General features: G+C 42.7%; 1 protein-coding gene across 11 annotated transcripts in view; it reads right to left on the bottom strand.

Moving 5' to 3' along the window:
- CADPS2 (calcium dependent secretion activator 2) overlaps positions 1-18414 on the bottom strand; it is a 360741-nt gene that overhangs the window by 268618 nt on the left and 73709 nt on the right. For all 11 annotated transcript variants that reach the window (XM_053405611.1, XM_053405613.1, XM_053405612.1 and 8 more), the window contains exon 2: positions 11552-11665. In XM_053405611.1, coding sequence (XP_053261586.1) covers positions 11552-11665 — 114 coding nt within the window. The remainder of the gene's footprint in view (positions 1-11551; positions 11666-18414) is intronic.

Below are 18414 nucleotides of genomic sequence, written 5' to 3'. Positions count from 1 at the left end.
TTGAGCTAATACAACTCTCCATCCACAATATGAAAATGCCAATTGTTTTGGAGCAAAGTAAATCCCAAAAGGTCCAGCAAAACAAACTGCAGTCGGTATGAAGTACAGTGGTTCCTCGGGTTACATACGCTTCAGGTTACAGACTCCACTAACCCAGAAATATTACCTCGGGTTAAGAACTTTGCTTCAGGATGAGAACAGAAATCATGCAGCAGTGGCAGCAGGAGGCCCCATTAGCTAAAGTGGTGCTTCAGGTTAAGACCAGTTTCAGGTTAAGAACAGACCTCCAGAACGAATTAAGTTCTTAACCCGAGGTACCACTGTATTCTTTATAGTACAGACTATGTTCCTCTTCATTTGTAAAACCAGGTTGCTTTGGCAGGCCTCTCTTCACATACACACAAACAGCCAGTGCCAAATTCAACATTGTTAACCGCCAAGATACTTTGCTTTTGGCGAACGCTGTTTGGAATCTCAGGGCCTCAAAATTATATCAAATAACTGGAAGGTCCCTGCACATATCATAATAATCCCGCAACAACCAACATCAGCCTGCGTCAAAGTGTCCCACACCACACCCAGTACCAAAATAAGTGAAACAGATAAACAATTGGCCCTTAAAAATGAACTCAAACATGTTTTCCTGAAATTAAGAGTCACGTTTCCTCCATACTGATATAAAGGCAAATGACTGGCATATCTGAGCTCTGAACATGCTTATCTTATACTGGGCAACATCCAGAATTTTATATGCTAGTCCAGTGAGTGTCAGATTTCCAGCTAGGTGGACATGCATATAAACTTTTTGTTTCCCCACCAGCTACACCCAGGATCTTCCTATTCCTTCCATTTTATAAAAGACAGAACTAGGATACCTTCAACAGCAATAATTTGAGCTGAATGTCCCACCCCATTCGAAGTGGACTATATAATAAACATCTCCATTAAGCTTTCTTAAGAGTGCCATAAGTGATTTCATTACATTTGCTTAGAATAAAGAGCTTAGGGGACATTTTCATAGTTGGATTGTGTCTGCCAGAAGATATGAGCCATAGCTCATAGCCTATCAAAGTTCACTGTGATGCATTTTGAATTCTACAGATAATTCCCCACCCTAAAAGCAGCCGAATGAAGCCTGATAAGATATTTCAGCAGGCTCTACATTCTTTTATTTCTGTTACCAAGAGAAATGAGATTTCAATCATAGCACTCTGTAAAATTAGGTAAATTTTTGCAGTAGAGAAATGAATTATGCTTAATTCATCTGGCACAGGATACAGAAAAACAACAATGTTACACTAATGGGCCACCAAGTGGCCTATTATGATGTATTCTCAGAGGTATAATTTTGAATGCAGTTGATATTTCAGTTGATATTACAATTGCTGTAATAAACTGTTCATTTTCAAGACATGAGTAGCTAATGGGTACATTAATTAAACGTTGATTACTTACGTATTAGCGAAATTATAACTAAAATATACTATTCTGCAAAATCATGAATTTGGTCCTCTAAATCCCGTCCCCTCCTTTCCCCTGACTGGCTGCTGTAGAAAGTCTTCAGCAAGCCACACATAATTATGCTAGGTTTTCAGCACCGATCATTGCCCTTAATTCAATAATCCAATCTTAAAAGATCAACTTTTAAGAGGATTTGAATTTGTGCTAGCCTCGGCGCAAGGGAATTGGCGCTCAAGACTGCATGAGATTTAAAGGCATGCACTTGTATGGGGATCGCATTACCAGTGGCGGCAGCTGGAGCGCAGAGAGCACAGAAAAGCAATCCCCTGCCACTGTTTGCATGCACAACCAAGGATCAGAAATCTAAACCTGCGATAGGGATGAATGAATCTGTCAATTTAGGTTTCTCTCAGTTTCTCATTTTTCCATTCTGAAGTGCAATTCACAATTCCACATCACAGTGTGGTTTTCTTAAAAGCACGCAGTAAAATTTTATACACACACCTTAGTGTGAATTTCTTCTAAATACAGAAAATTTAGTATGCAGTTTACCCCAATCTACATATTTCTGCAAAGAATTTCTGGATGCTATTTTTCCAAAAATATATACACAATCTTGGCATTTGGCCCTGGTGGAGCAGGTTAAAATGCTCATCTAGTACAGAATCCTTTTGTCACAGTTACAGATGCTTCAGGTTACAGACTCCACTAACCCAGAAAGAGTACCTCAGGTTAAGAACTTTGCTTCAGGATGAGAACAGAAATCATGCAGCGGCAGTGTGGCAGCAGCGGGAGGCCCCATTAGCTAAAGTGGTACCTCAGGTTAAGAACAGTTTCAGGTTAAGAATGGACCTCCAGAACAAATTAAGTTCTTAACCCGAGGTACCACTGTAGTTATTAGAGCTTCTTCTGGTAGCAATTTTTTCCAGAAATTATCAGGCTAAATACCAACACTAATTTAATGAACAGGTAAGTCCTAGAGCCCTAACTGTGGTAACTATTACTACTACTACTACTACTAATAATAATAATTTATTATTTATACCCCGCCCATCAGGCCGGGTTTCCCCAGCCACTCTGGGTGGCTCCCAACAGAATATTAAAAACACGATAAAACATCAAACATTAAAAACTTCCCTAAACAGGGCTGCCTTCAGATGTATTATAAAAGTCATATATTGAGTGAAATTGTTTCTGCTCTGCAAGATGATATCATTCAGGAATATCCAAAGAAATGGCTGTACCTTATAAATGAATACAAGGAAACTTGGGGAGGGAGGGGGGAATCAATAAGTTAATGTAAGAATACCATTATGTCTCTAGCAGTTGCCTCAAAAATAGAATTTTTAAAAATCTAGGGATTCTTGGAACTTTAAATATTATGCTGTAATGAGTGGCTGGTTCTGAGTGTTGCTCCTAACAGTTTTAAAACAAACCAATAAAGATACAAGCATACAAAAATGTTCAGGAAGAAATGGTAGTGATGTTAGCTCCTGGTAACCATTTTAAAAACAAACTGTTACAGCAATAAAAACAATAAGCACATTAAAGCTTCTACTGCATGCAAAGATATCTACAGGGTACTGTGGCCCAATTTTAATAACTTTTTCTTTTTTGCTATCTCTTTTATTGTTTATATCCAGGGCTTATAATAAAAACGTGTGCATCTGCATGAAATAGATAGAAGTCACAGAATTCTACAGCAAGCCCAGGAGAAAAAGAAGCATTTTAACTACATTCACAATTGTACTGAAAATGCATACAGGAGAAAATAAAATTGAAATTTAGTATGATATAATGGCATTATAAATAATGGATAAGAGGAAGAAGAGCACAGCTTTCAAGTTTTTCTGCTGCAATACTGAGGCTCCTTATCAACACCCCCCTTCTCTATTCCATGTGTAATTCCCAATACTAACCCATTAATAAGAGTTACCTACATACACCTGGCTGGTTAAGTATCAGACTGTTGACTATTTTGCATTAGGAACATTACCTTTATTGAGCAAAACTACTGGCGAATAGGCAAAACGTGAAACTCTAGCAGCCTTTACTATATATAAATAAAAGAGGGCCAAGGCCTCTTGTTCCTTTCCAACTTGGAGAGATGAAGTAATGGGGAAGGAGGGAATGCTTAAAATTTTAACCTTCTGCCAGCATCTGCTTAGAAAGCCCACAGGATGAAAAGTGCTTTGGAAATAAACATTGCTTCACTCTCACTCTCTCTCTCAAAAAAAGAAGTCATCCAGGTTTTGTTAGTTGAGCTTTCAGAAGCCATTAGAATGGATGGCTTACTTCTTTGTTCCACCAAGGTTGTATTTACTAAAAGATCTATGTGACAAGTGCGGTTTCAGCATTCTGTATTGCCAGGTGTAAATAGGTTCGAATCCCCGCAGTGGGGTGCGCTCCCGTTGCTCGGTCCCAGCGCCTGCCAACCTAGCAGTTCGAAAGCACCCCCGGGTGCAAGTAGATAAATAGGGACCGCTTACTAGCGGGAAGGTAAACGGCGTTTCCGTGTGCTGCGCTGGCTCGCCAGATGCAGCTTGTCATGCTGGCCACATGACCCGGAAGTGTCTCCGGACAGCGCTGGCCCCCGGCCTCTTAATCGAGATGGGCGCGCAACCCCGGAGTCGGACATGACTGGCCCGTACGGGCAGGGGTACCTTTACCTTTACCTTTATATGTTGAATAGTCTCTGGGTGTTTCTTAAGAGCTATTATTGTACACAGCGGGGGGGGGGATCCTGCTTTCTGTTTAAATGCAGATCTAAAGTCAGACAGAGATATGATTTAATTGGTTAGAAGACAGTCCTTATTTGATGCACAGTGGTACCTCGGGTTAAGAACTTAATTCGTTCCGGAGGTCCATTCTTAAACTGAAATTGTTCTTAACCGGAGGTATCACTTTAGCTAATGGGGCCTCGTACCGCCGCTGCGCGATTTCTGTTCTCATCCTAAAGCAAAGTTCTTAACTCGAAGTACTATTTCTGGGTTAGCGGAGTCTGTAACCTGAAGCTTCTGTAACCCGAGGTACCACTGTATTCTAGACGCCTTGGGGAAATAAACCTAAATACTTTTGTAAGCCAGAAAAGGTTGAGAAGTAGACCTGCTCCCTATTCCTTGTGGTAAGCTTGGGCCATTTGACTACAGGTAGTCAAATAGGGATGCAGGTAGCACTGTGGTCTAAACCACTGAGCCTAGAGCTTGCCGATCGGAAGGTCAGTGGTTCGAATCCCCACGACGGGGTGAGCTCCCATTGCTCGGTCCCAGTTCCTGCCAACTTAGCAGTTCAAAAGCACGTCAAAGTGCAAGTAGATAAATAGGTACTGCTCCGGCGGGAAGGTAAACGGCATTTCTGTGCGCTGCTCCGGCTGCGCCAGAAGCAGCTTAGTCATGCTAGCCACATGACCCAGAAAAACTGTCTGTGGATAAACGTTGGCTCCCTCGGCCAGTAAAGTGAGATGAGCACTGCAACCCCAGAGTCATTCATGACTGGACTTAACTGTCAGGGGTCCTTTACCTTTACCTTTTTTTTGGTCAAAATAGGAGCTCTCCCCTCCCCCCATATCAGCTAAGCAGTTCAATCAAGCCTCTCTGGACCACACACAAGTCTGAGAGGAATTGGGGCTCACATTGGGCTGGTTGATGTATCTCAGCTGCTTCTTCCTCCCCTGAGGTGGGAAGGAGCAGCCAAGATAAATTCCATGCATTGTGATATTATCAGCATATCACGGTATTTAGTAGGGCTGCCATACGTCTGAGATTTCCCAGACGTTACCAGGATTTCAAAGGCGGAAATGTCATATGGGGGGGGGAGGATTTCTAGAAGGCAGTGGTTTTACTTTTTGAAATATGGCAACCCTATATTTAGCAGCTGAAATATCACCATGTTGAAAAGCAGTTGCAGTATCGCCCAGCCCTATTGGTGACCAACAGCTGTAGCTGTTATACTGTTCAGTATCAGAGGAATCACAACCAATTCAGACATATAGAAGACAACAACTATTGAATACTACAGCCTAGGTTCTGATACTCTCCCCCCACTTTTAGGAAACCGCCACCCCCCCATCACTCTTTGGATTATGTAAACAATATAAAGGTTCTTCCGTCTCTTCAGGAAAGGAGAAAGACTAGTTGGTCTTCCACTCGTCCGGACTTTGTACCTCACCCATAATGCTTATCTGAAGATTTCGCAACCACATCAGGATGAAGAAATGAGCACTGGGGCCTAAAAGTTTGATGTGCTTGCCCTCCTGTCCTCCCTGCCCCCTTCAGGCCTATGGGGAACAGATTGAGAAAGCAGGAAGAACTCACACATGGCCAGCAGATAGGTGATATGTAAGGACAGCAGGAAAATTCCTTCATTTAGACAAAATAATGCATATTCAGTAGGCACACCATAACACAATTCCTCATAGGGTAATAAAGGAAAAGAAAAGGCCTATTTACATTTGAAAGCAATGAGCTAGACAATGAACTTACGTTTGCTAAAAGTGAAAAATAAATAAACTGAGTAATTAGAGGAAAGTTTTGGTAACAAGGGCAGATCAGACAGTGGAACCAATTCCTTAATGAGGTAGTTACTGCTAACTAAACAGAAGTGTTGCAGCCATAATATTTCCCATACAAGTAGAGCGAGTAATTAATTTCTTCAGCCATGATGTTTTATTTAAGGCATGTCTCCAAAAAAAGAAAAGAAAAAAGGATATTGATATTACCCTCACCCCTCAGCAAAACTACAGACTCCTTTTAGCTGTTAAGCAGTCTCTCTATTACTCAGGTAAATCGTAAGGCAGCCTTCAAAAGGGAACATGATAAGAACAATTGTTCCGACAGCATTACAACTATTTCTTTAGAGAATACAAGCTTGTAAAAATCCTGATTTCCCAGTTTGCCCTTTCAGTATATCGCTGTAGCAGAAAATGCAAATTGAGCAAAGCCCTCGTACCCACTCTCTCCTCCCTTCCCCCAATATCAAACAAGATTACTGTCAAGAGGTCCTCAGTTACCGGAACAGGCCATTTTGAAGGCATAAATTTGCTCTCCATTGGTTTTCATCAAGCAATCATGAACGCTGATTACATAAATTTAGCACTTTGCTGCTCGTTTTTCTTTATGGGATTTCAGCCATGGACACGTTGTCCTGTTTTGCAGTTTCTCCACTCAACTTACAGTGGTACCTCGGGATGCGAACGGGATCCGTTCCGGAGCCCCTTTCGCATCCTGAAGCAAATGTAACCCACGTCTGCGCATGCGTGGGTCGCATTTCGCTGCTTCCGTGCATGCACATGACATCATTTTGACCATGTGCGCATGGCAAAACCTGGAAGTAACATGCTCCATTACTTCCGGGTCGCCGCAGAGCGCAACCCAAAAATACTTAACTTGAAGCACATTTATCCCGAGGTATGACTGTACTGCCCTGCTCAAGTTTACATAAAAATTAGTTCATGATTTGACAGGGTACAGCTTCTTGAAGATTCGGTGTTGCTCATTGCAACAGAGCACTCTAAGACACATTTCAGTCGCAAGTGTGCAAATAACTATTATGACTTTTAAAAAAAATGGTCTGAGAAGTGGGGTGGATTGCATTGGCTGGATAAAGCAGCAGCATGTTTAAGCATTTGCTCACACTGGACAGGGTAGCAATTTGGAGTCTGTACCCAAGGGCAATGCAGAAGAACAGTCAAGACCAAGACCACCAACTAGACATGAAAGCACAATAGAGCTCAGGCAAACCTTCTTGATCAAGCAAAGCTCAGCTAATGTCGAGAGCTGGAGTCAGACATTGGCCAGCAATAAAAAACAGTGTTCTTGAAGTGAACACTTTATTTCAAAAAACCCTGAAACAGTGCAGGCCTAGCGATTGCAGCAACTCTTCTCAGTGGGTCTTGCCCCAATGAGGCCGTTGCAAGGACTGAAGGTTCCTGCCTTCCCACAGCTGCCTACGCCCCCTCCTCTCCAGGGTTTTTTCCAAGCAGTCGCGGGCTGTGTCTGCACACAACCAAACTCTCCTCAGTACTTTTCATTTCTCTGCGTATTCTAGGAAAGCAGGGGGAAGGGGAGGTGGTCACAGGAGGAGGGGGAGACCCCCTGGCTTCTTCAACAGCCTGCCTCATCTCTGCCTCTTGGCCTGCCTCCTCTGCAGCCTCCACTTCTGCCTCCAATTCTGGACTGCTCTCTGCCACAGTCTCTTCCTGCTCACTAAACCCTGTTGCCCTTTCAACTTCCAACATGTCCTCCTTCCAGTCTTCTCCCTTCTGACCACGCATTGCCGTCCCACCCCCAATCCGCTGGCTCTGAGCCTTCTTCCCTTGCAGGATCCCTAACTGCTGCCTCCCACCATTCCTCTGCATCCCGCCAGTCCTTGACATCTAAAATAGGAAGGGATCATTTTTAATACCCCTTCCTGACTAGGAAGAACCAATGGACACTCTGGGTGGATGAAGTCAGGCCAGGTCTTGGTGGTTCTTCCATGAGTCTACGGTTACTCAGTTTCACCACAGAGGGCAGTAATCAGCAGCTGCTGAAAAAGTGCAGAGATCTCCTGTTTTTAGATCTTGCATTATGAATGTAGGGACAATAATATACAGTACCGTCATACCTCAGGTTAAATATGCTTCAGGTTGAGCGTTTCAGGTTACACTCCATGGCGACCCGGAAGTAACGGAGCACGTTACTTCCGGGTTTTGCCACTCGAACATGTGCAGATGCTCAAAATGACATCACACGCATGTGCGGAAGCGGCAAAACATGACCCGCACACGCGAAGACGCGCAGTCGTGTGTTACGTTCTACTCAGGATGTGAACGGGGCTCCGGAACGGATCCCATTGGCATCCAGAGGTACCACTGTACTTGCTTTGGTTAATGATACACATGTCCTTAACTACTCAGAAAACCCATCCCCTTCAAATACTATTAGTAATAATAAAATTTAGATTTTTTTTAATCCTATGCTTCTTCTTCCAAGGAGCTCAGGATGGTGCACAGGCCTACCTTTCCACATTTAATCCTCATAACAACCCCTTGATATGGTTTGGGCTAAGAACGCAACTGCCTCACCATGTGAGCTTCAAATCTAAGCAAATATTTGGTCCATGGCCCTAGTCTAACACTAACCCTGAAACCACATTGCTTCTAAAGTTATCACATACAGCAGTACAGGGCCCAGACTTTAGTGTCCTTGCAGCAGACATCTATATACCCAACTTTGTACTCATACAGTTCTACCCCTCCTATCCGTTTCCTCCCCTTCGTTGAAAGTATGCCTGGTTCCCTACAGTAAATACTCTGAACAAAGCTTCAAAAGACTCTAGCATTCTGTTGTCAGTTTCCTGGTGTAGAAAGGAAGAGCTAAGCCTCAAGCTGGTGCTTAGGAGAAAAGCATTTATTCTGGCACGCAGGAAACCAGAGAGTAACCACTGCATTTTGATTGGCACACTAGGGTTTTCATTCTTCCAGAATACAATCCTTCCCCTCCTAATACTGGCTTAAGGCTTGCCTCTCTTCTCTTGGATTGTACTTCTGGAATTATCTCTTCCTCTCTCTTTTGTTGCCAGTATGCTTTCAGACTCGATTCTTCTAGTTTCCCCCCATCGATTCTGAGTAGATGTTGTTTGGAATAGCCAAGACCAATGGCATTACCAATGGCACAGTACTGCTCTCTTTCAAGTGAGTTATTGCATAACTAAATGATCGCTGCAAGCACAGCCTCTCTTCTGCTGATAATTATCCTTGTGATCAAGGTCTACTTTGTACTGGGAGCGTCACCAAATTTGCGCTGCAAGCCTGCTCTGCAGAATTGTCTCAAAGCGAACAGCCACCAGAATTAGGAAGCATATTCTTCAGACATTCAGTTGGTCTATTTGTTCATTGATTCTACAGCTTGCCAAAAGAGTCCATGTCTCAGTGCTGGGCACATATGACAAAAGGACTGTAATAAAATGTTCCCATTGGGGAAATGCTCTTTTATATCGCCACAACAAAAGCTTGTGACTTGAAGTCTATTCAGAGTTCTGCAGAAGACTTTTTAAGCTCTTCATATGCCATTTCTAGTGTGGTATCATCTGTAATATGGGCTGAAAGCAGGAGGGAATTTGCCTCTCCACCCTTAGCGATCTATAATTAGGCTTGCAAGCTTTTTGGCTTCGACCTCATGGTAATAAGAGATGTGTTTGAAAATGTTATAGCAAGAATGGGAAAAGATCCAGGGAAAGGCAGAAAAATTAAACAGAAGCCAGAATTAAATCTGATTTTCAGTTTCCAAGGCCCTAGATCAATGTTCTTCAATACCTGATTTCTGGATTTTCATATTTGACAAATATTTTAGATGCTGTAAAATAAGCACTACTGTAGTTAGGGCCCTCTATTATACTCCTAAAAACATGAAAAAAAATTAAAAACATAAAATATATTAGTAAAAAATAAAATATATTGGTATATATAAAATAAAACATATTAGTATATATAAAATATATACTCTAGCTAATAATGCATCTTATCTGCTGGGGTTTTCAGGAGTACTGAAAAAAGCTGGCTAAGCCAGCTGAAAAATGCTTATTAATCTTTGCAGTCTCTTGTGGTGATTCTGTGGTGTCCACCAATGGATATCTCTGTTTGTGCATTGCACATATATGACCTGCGATGAATGAATGTGATGAATACGCTTTAATTATTCCATCAACTGTGAGTCAATTATTCTATGTAGGATATGATGAACTATGCTCAGGAAACGTTTTGCCACAAAAAAATGACATATTCTAGCTCATGCACTAAATTTATGCTGGTAGGATCAATGACACAAGCAGAGGTTTCCAGAATGAAGATGTTCCACTCTCCTCCAAAGGGTGTTTACCTGAGGTAGCTAGGAAGTATGCAGAAGGCAGGATGAAGTAGCTTAACTTTCAGGTGGATCAACTTTGGTGCAAAGTGATAAATGTGGTAAGGTACTGATGGTGAAGTTTCTATTAGGCACCAGACTTGCAAGGGTTGGACCATATGGAAACAAGGGGGTACTACTGCTTGGATAAGTAGATAATCAGCAGATTCCAGCCTACCAGTTTCTGAAAGCTTAAAAAGCTGGTGGTATTTCAGTGCCTGACTGGATTTTATTTCCATTTGGCTTGTTGTTGACTGCTTTATGGGGACGGCAGTCTTCTTTTCTCCTAATTAGCCAAGTCAGGGAAGTAAGCAGGCCCAAACATTCCAAGAGGAAAATTTTGATTGGCTCAAGTTCTTTGCTTATCTGTGTTGAGTATTCTTTCAGCAGATCTTTATACAGCCCTATCAGAATGTAGGGACAGTTGTCCAAGTCCAAATATTGTGCTCTTGTGTTTTTCAGCCACTCCTCCGACTCAGTCAAGTGAAGGGATCCCGCCTTCTCTCTGAGCAGAGGGGATTGGGTGGGCTCGTTTGTCCTAGTTTCTGAGTTTCCCGATAGTAACTCCTGCTCTGGTCAGGCCTCAGGGGCCTTGTTTTTTAAAGTTAAGCTGGTGGTATCTCGAATTCAGATTTTGAGAGTAGGGATGTCAGAGAATTCCAATGAAAACAAGAAACAGGAGTGGGAATTGTCTATGTTCTCTTATTCATCTCAGGTCCAGAACAGTAAATCAATCAAGTGAACACGATTGGTATTCTCTACTGCAATATCACCATACAGGACAGTGAGACACATAACTTAATTGTTGGCAGAAGGCAAACTGCAGCAGAACAGAAACACTGCTGCATATGACAAACCCTGAGCGGAGTAGAAAATGATGCCCTCTTACATCCCTAGCTGAGAAGAATATGTCGAAAGGTGACTCAAGATTTGTGCTGGATGGGGCAGCAGATCAGCAGCATGTCACCATCAGTGTGGGGGAAGGGATAACATTTTTTGGTTGTGCGGAAAATCTTATGTGAAACCTCTGTCAACTCCAATCCCTAGGAGGCACCGAGCAGAATTAAGAAATTGTATTCACACAATTAAGTAACTTTGAGCTCTCACACTTACAAATACTACTATAAAATTTGGGGCGGGGATTTTTGCACACATGCCTATGTTCCCACCCATTTTAGGCATTGCCCCAGGAACAACCATGTTCAATTTACCTCATAGTAACTTCGAACGGCGTTACAAAATGCTTCATCAGCCACAATTTGTGTCTCTCCATTCAGGAAGGCCTGAAAGCGCTCCTTCACAATCTGTAGCTGCTGCTTGTTCAGCTGGAAAGAAAGCAAAAATTCAGTCAGCAAAGCTACACGTTTTGATTCGTTCCAATATTTAAAAACTCTTAGTTGTCCCACACATCAATTTCCTCCTTTAACTCAGTATGCCATTACTTTCAATAACTGCTAGCAACCACACCTGGATAGATAGATATTAGGGCTGCTATACGTCTGGAATTTCCCAGACATTCCCAGAATTTGGCAGCCATTTTAAATGTTCGGGAAATTTAAATGGCAGTCCATTGTGGGAGTGGATTTTTTTTGCCGGAATTTTTAAAAAATTATTTAAAAACTGTTTTGGGGGCATAGCTGTCAATGTTTCCCTTTTTAAAAGGGAAATTCCCTTATTCCAAATAGGATTCCTCACAAGAAAAGGGAAAAGTTGACAGCTATGTTTGGGGGGATATTTTGGAGACAGAGAAAACGCTCAACAAATGTAGGCAAAAAACAAAACAAAACCCAAAAAATAAAAAGCTGAACAACCTTTGTGTCCAGATTTTCACTTCCCGAAATATGGCAACCCTAAGATAGGATAAATAACACAAGTTTGTTTATTCTACAAAATCTATGTAATTTGTTATAACATAACAGCTTTAATTTCATGTTCTGATAACCTACAGTCACACAATAATTTCCTAGTACTTTTACCATTCCCCTGGTTAAAACGGACTCATCCCCTATTATTAAAATCTGAAAGGTTTCCAACTGCACAGTGGTGTGAACACAAAGAGATGGAGGGAAGGGTGTGCATGTTGCTGCACTCTCACCCCCAAAACACACACACACACACACACACACACACACACACTTTACTGTACACACTTTAAGCAGCAGAAATGAGCTTATGTGCATGATGGGTGAGATGTTATCAAGGCAGCAGCATGAATGGAGACTATAGGACATATTACAAGAGTATTACGAAAATCAGGAAATTTAAATATACCTTTCCCCCCATTACTGTGAACCATTTCCCCGCCCAGAATCCCTAACTGGGACAAAACATGTCCCAGTTTTGCCTGAAGATTTTTCAGAACGATTATTCCAAAGATCAGCAACTAGCTTAACTGCTCAATCTAAATGCGGAAAGAGAAACCATGTAACACAGGCACACCCAAAACCAAGTTTTTGTTTGCCCCCTTCCACAAAACCCAAACAAGAGTGAAAACCTTGAGACTTGTAGCACTAAAGGTGAACAATTACACGCCACTTTTGTACACCAAAACCCACCATAAATAATAGGAGTCTTGTGTCTTAGCAGTTGCGGGCCTAGACATCACATTCCTCAGTCCCCAACCCCACAGAGAATTCAAAGACAACTGAGACTGGTTTTTGGATCAAAACAGGCTACATCTTCATTGAATACAGATGAAAGAGCTTTGGTTTGGGCAATTAAATACTTCCAGCCCACCTGCCAGAAGTGATATTCTGGTCAATCTGTGCAGGGGTTTCAAATAGGGCAACACCTGCAAGGACTGCTGTCTGGAAGAGTGTCATCAGCCCTGGGCCCTGGCTGGGCATGAAGAAATGGCCGCTCCCCCCCCCCCCGAATCCCTTTAACAGGATACCCAGCGTTTGGAGAGGCACATAGAGACTACAACCTCCCCTCCATCCCAGACTGAGGTTTCCGCAATGCCCAAACAAGTTGTGACAATTGCTATGAGGTAGGCAAAACCACCAGGCTGGATCCAATTTGACGGGTGGGCAAATTCCTACCTGGCCCCAGAACACGACAGCCACCTTAGCTACAGCAAGGTCATAAAACCATCACTTGAATTGAGGGAAGTGTCATGGTCCAGTTCACGGCAGGGGACGTCAGGACCGGGGGCAAGATGGTGGGGTGGGAGCAGGAACGGGGCTCCAGAAGCCAGGAAGCTAAGAGTCTGAGGGTCACAGAGCTGGGAAGTCAAGAAGCCAAGGGTCCAAGGGTCAGGAAGCAAGGAGTCACGAAGTCAAGGGTCCAAGGATCAAGAAGCAGGGAGTCAAGAAGCCGAGGTGCAAGGATCAGGAAGCAAGAAGCCAAACGCAACAAGGCAGGAAGCGTGTTGCTGTGGCAAAGAGCCGAGGGTAAATGTTGACCTTATATCCCTCCCCAGATCTTGCCACCAGGTGCTGTGAGTTACCAATCAGCTTCACCTGTGAGGCTGTGCCTTGCCTCTTCAGAACAAACTTAGGAAGGCCCCAGTCCTGCAAAGTCCTATTGGTCACAGGGCCTGGCTCCTGCACACACACCTGACAGGAAGGCAGTTGGGGAACCTGACAAGGGAAAGAACAGGTAAGGGCTCCAGGTGCGGGCTGTTTAAATGGCCAGGTTGTGGACCTGAGAGAAGCATTCCTGCTCCATCAGCTCCACCCCATGCCCCAGTCTGCACCTGAGCCATTTGCCAATCCCGGGTGAAGGCTAGAATTCAGCTCCTGATAGGCGGCATGGGCTTATGCCTGAATCACCTGTCCGGACTGGATGCTGATCCCAGTATCCCCCGTCAGGGTCTTGGAAGAGCCTGTGCTGCAATGCAAGGGTGAGCAGACTTGCATTCAGTCTGCGTGGCTTTAGAACAGGTATAGGAGGGGAGGGTATATAATAAATAAATAATGATAATAATACAGTGGTACCTCAAGTTACAGACGCTTCAGGTTACAGACTCCACTAACCCAAAAATAGTACCTCAGGTTAAGAAATTTGCTTCAGGATAAGAACAGAAATCGCATGGTGGCAGGGCGGCAGCAGCAGCAGGAGGCCCCAATAGCTAAAGTGGTACCTCAGGTTAAGAACAGTTTCAGGTTAAGAACGGACCTCCGGAATGAATTACGTTCTTAACCCGAGGTACCATTGTAATGATCATGTATTATTTATTATTTATACCCTGCCCATCTGGCTGGGTTTCTCCAGCCACTCTGGGCGGCTCCCAACAGAATATTAAAAACACGATAAAACATCAAACATTACAAACTTCCCTAAACAGGGCTGCCTTCAGATGTCTTCTAAAAGTCAGATAGTTGTTTATTTCCTTGACATCTGAAGGGAGGGTGTTCCACAGGGTGGGTGCCATTACCGAGAAGGCCCTCTGCCTGGTTCCCTGTAACCTCACTTCTCACAGTGAGGGAACCGCCAGAAGGCCCTCGGAGCTGGATCTCAGTGTCTGGGCTGAACGATGGGGGTGGAGACGCACCTTCAGGTATACTTCAGGTATTGTTTTGCTGTTTTGTTTTACTTATTTACTTGTTTTTGTCTTGTGTTTCATTCTGTGAGCCGCCCTGAGATCTTATGATGAAGGGCGGCATATAATTCTAATAAATAAAATAAATAAATAAATATTGGAAACCTGCGGCCCTCCCGAGCTTCATAGAGTCATAGAATTGCAGAGTTGGAAGGGACCAAGAGTGTAATCTAGTTCAACTCCCTGCAATGCAGGAATCTTTTGTTGGGTTCCAAACTTCCATCAGCTCTAGCGAGCACTGTTAGGATTTTTATCTCACCAGTTGCTCAGAGAGCAGCACAATGGTTGTTTATATCATGTGGGTGTCTGAGAGCATGAGACAGGAAGTCTCAGCACAGTCTCAGTACTGTGAAGAAGTTATTTTGCTTCTGTGTGAAGTGTGCTCTTCTATACAGCTGCTCAGAGAGAGCAGACACACTGATGGATTCTCTGTGTATAGACTGTAAATAAAGTAGTTTAGAGCTACTGATTGTCTCTTTCTTCTGCAATGAGATGACAGAAGACGAGTGTGCTCCTCTCAGGAGGGAGGGGTCACTTATTACTGGTCTCTCTGGACTGAGGAAGATTTACAGCCAGAGGGTGACCACCGGAGAGACGCCCTAGTGTCTTGACAAGATGGCGGCCTTCCCGGGCATTTTTCTAACAAGCACGGCCAAGTTAACAACATCTGCAGGACCACAGGTTCTCCATTCCTTCCATATACATTTCAAGCGTCCTGAACTGGAAAGTCCAAAACACTAGCCTCTAAGAGGGCATCAAGCTTTCTAGCCACCTGACAAATGTGGTCTATACTTTCCTCTTCGACAAGACTGTGTCATCTTGAAGCTGGTCATTAAAATGTTTCCCTGACACATGCTGCATCGCAAATAAACCGCTGACAAACAAATGCTAAGCTTTCTGCCCATTTCCTGCAAAAACACGCACAGAATTGTTTTATTAGGCAGGCATAATGTTTATTCTTTTTTGCGCAAATCAAAAGGCACTGTTTGCTAATGAAGGCACATTACAGTTTGCCATACTCCTATTATGCTAAATGGTTTCACTGTTCTCCGAAATGCTTTGCAATTAGATACTGTTACCAGCTCTGTTTAACTAATACTTTAATCATTTGTAGCTTCGTGTTGCAAAGCAAATAAATAGATGTTTAGAACGCTGAGGTCTCAATTTTAATCTGTTTTAGTATTTTAACTTTTGTATGTTTGAAGGGAGGGTTGTGATTCTTTCCTTGTTTTACCTTTTAGGGGTATTTTGCAATCAAGCGGCGAATGAATTATATGAAATATAAATAAATAAATAGCAGAGATATCACTGCCTTTGTCAATCTGTGTGATTCTGTTTTCTAAAAATGCAGTTAGTTGCTGCTGTCTTTCTCCTATGGTTCTTCCAAAATATACAGATATGCCAGTAGATGGCATAACTCTTTTGTGGCTGAAGCCCCTTTTTCTAGTAACAGCAAGCAAAAAAATGCTAAACCAGGTATTTAATTTCTCCTTACAGAAACAGGCAAGCAAAACCCCACAAAAATAAGAACTGCCTCTGAGATTCTTACTGCGTACAAGTAGTTAAGAGGATTATGATTCACTACCCAAAAGGAGCAAATGCAAACTGATGAAATATGCTGGGAATGATACTGGAACAACTGCAACTACTGTCTGAACTTTTTAATCTCCATCACTTTTAATATCTGTTACAAGTGTATGCAGTTGGGCAAATGACTACGTGGTTATCTCCTGCTTCTAAAAATTAGTGCAGAATGATAAAATGCAGCAATTAGGATGGCACCACCACCACCCTCCAAAGAGAGGGGTGCAAAAGATGGCACAGATCTGCATAAAATTAACATTTCCCCACTTTTCTGTATGGACACAAATTCTGGAAAAAATTACTGATACAGTGCATCTCACCGTAGAGAAAGCAACTGTACCTGTTCAGTCTGTTGTCCGGGTGTTTACTGTGGATGAGCAAATTTTCGAGGCCCCTGTAATCTATTCCTAGAGTCATCACTACTTAAACTAGTTAGCCCTTCAAGTAGAGGACTCCTTCAAAGGGACTACTCTCTTAATGGAGAGCGGTCTTCTGTAAAGGAAGACAGGTGACCACTATAGCAGCAATACAGATCACTATGGCTGGCTTCGTCATATTCTGTGGCTGCTGTTGCTTCACCCATAGTTACTGGCAGGTTCTGTTGCTATGGACTAAAGACCAATCCCTCCACTTCAGCATTTAAAGGACCCCTGGATGGTTAAGTCCAGTTGAATGGGGTGCGGCATTTATTTCCTCTTTCATACCTACGGAGCCGGTGTTTGTCCGCAGAGGTAAATGGCGTTTCCATGCACCTTGGCTTCCGTCACGGTGTTCCGTTGCGCCAGAAGCGGTTTAGTCATTTTCACAATACTTCCTAGTTTTTAATTTGGGCGACGAAATGGTTCATTGGTTACTATATCCTCAAAGATCAAAGCAACATATTTATTGGTATATGAACCAACTTTTTAAAAGAGGTCCATAAAAATATTTCCCACCTCTCTTAAGCCCAATTTCACGGTTGTTGTTTTTTTAAAAAAGAAGACCATTCGCTTTTAAGCCTTCTGCATCCTCTGTTGTTTCACTATTAAGCCTCTGAAGCCATCTACTGTGTGTTATTTTAGATTATCCATTTGTGCTTTATGTATAATTTCTTAAAAAGATGAAAAAGCCTAGAATAACATTCAATTTACACCTTGAAATCAAGATCAGTCACAAAAAGCACACACAAACATGCCGTCCTCACCACCACACAAACAAAGAACCAAAACTTCAGAGGTAACTGACACACACCAGTTCTTCAGACAATATTTTTTTCTCTTCAAAACTCTCACAAAAACTACAGATATTTAACTTATTTCTAAATGCGGAAATCCTACTTCAGACAGAAGTCTAACTTAAATACCCGAAAAGCACAAAGGAGAAAACAAAAATTCTGTAGCGGCGTAAAAGACTAACAGATTTGTTACGTCATAAATTTATGTCGACCAGAAAAACACATGAAGAATGAAGGAAAAGCAATTCTAGTAATGAGACTTTAGAGCTTGGTGGAATATCTTCCTCACTCAGAGTCACCTGTCATGGAACGCTAATATCAACCAAGAGGTTGACTTGGGAAAGTCTTACCAACTAATAAGGTTCCCAGCCCTGGCCCCATATTAAAATCCTTTGCAGGATATAGTTTCCATTTCTTGAATGGACAGCTCAGTGGCAGAAAACCTTTCCAATTAGTTATGTGATCTGCATTGGGCATCTTCCCATTTCACCCAAGCACAGATGTGGCCATAAAAGCTTAGTGTGGTTTCTGCAGGCACAACTTGTCTCATATAAAACTTGGGTTTAAATCTTCTTAATAAGTTAGTAAAGGAAGAAAAATAAAATGCTGGTCTAACATAAGTGTGATGGGATGATGAGCTGCTTGTGCATAAAGTCCTAGTCCCTCAGAGTTTGGCTAAGTCCACACATCTCTGTCTGTGACGGACCTCCTTAAGCATGGCTCCGTCAGTCGCT

Source organism: Podarcis raffonei, chromosome 10, assembly GCF_027172205.1.
Source record: "Podarcis raffonei isolate rPodRaf1 chromosome 10, rPodRaf1.pri, whole genome shotgun sequence".
NCBI classification, from domain to species: Eukaryota; Metazoa; Chordata; class Lepidosauria; order Squamata; family Lacertidae; genus Podarcis; species Podarcis raffonei.
Note: the sequence above shows the minus strand (reverse complement) of the source record. Positions and strands in the feature narration are given on the sequence as shown.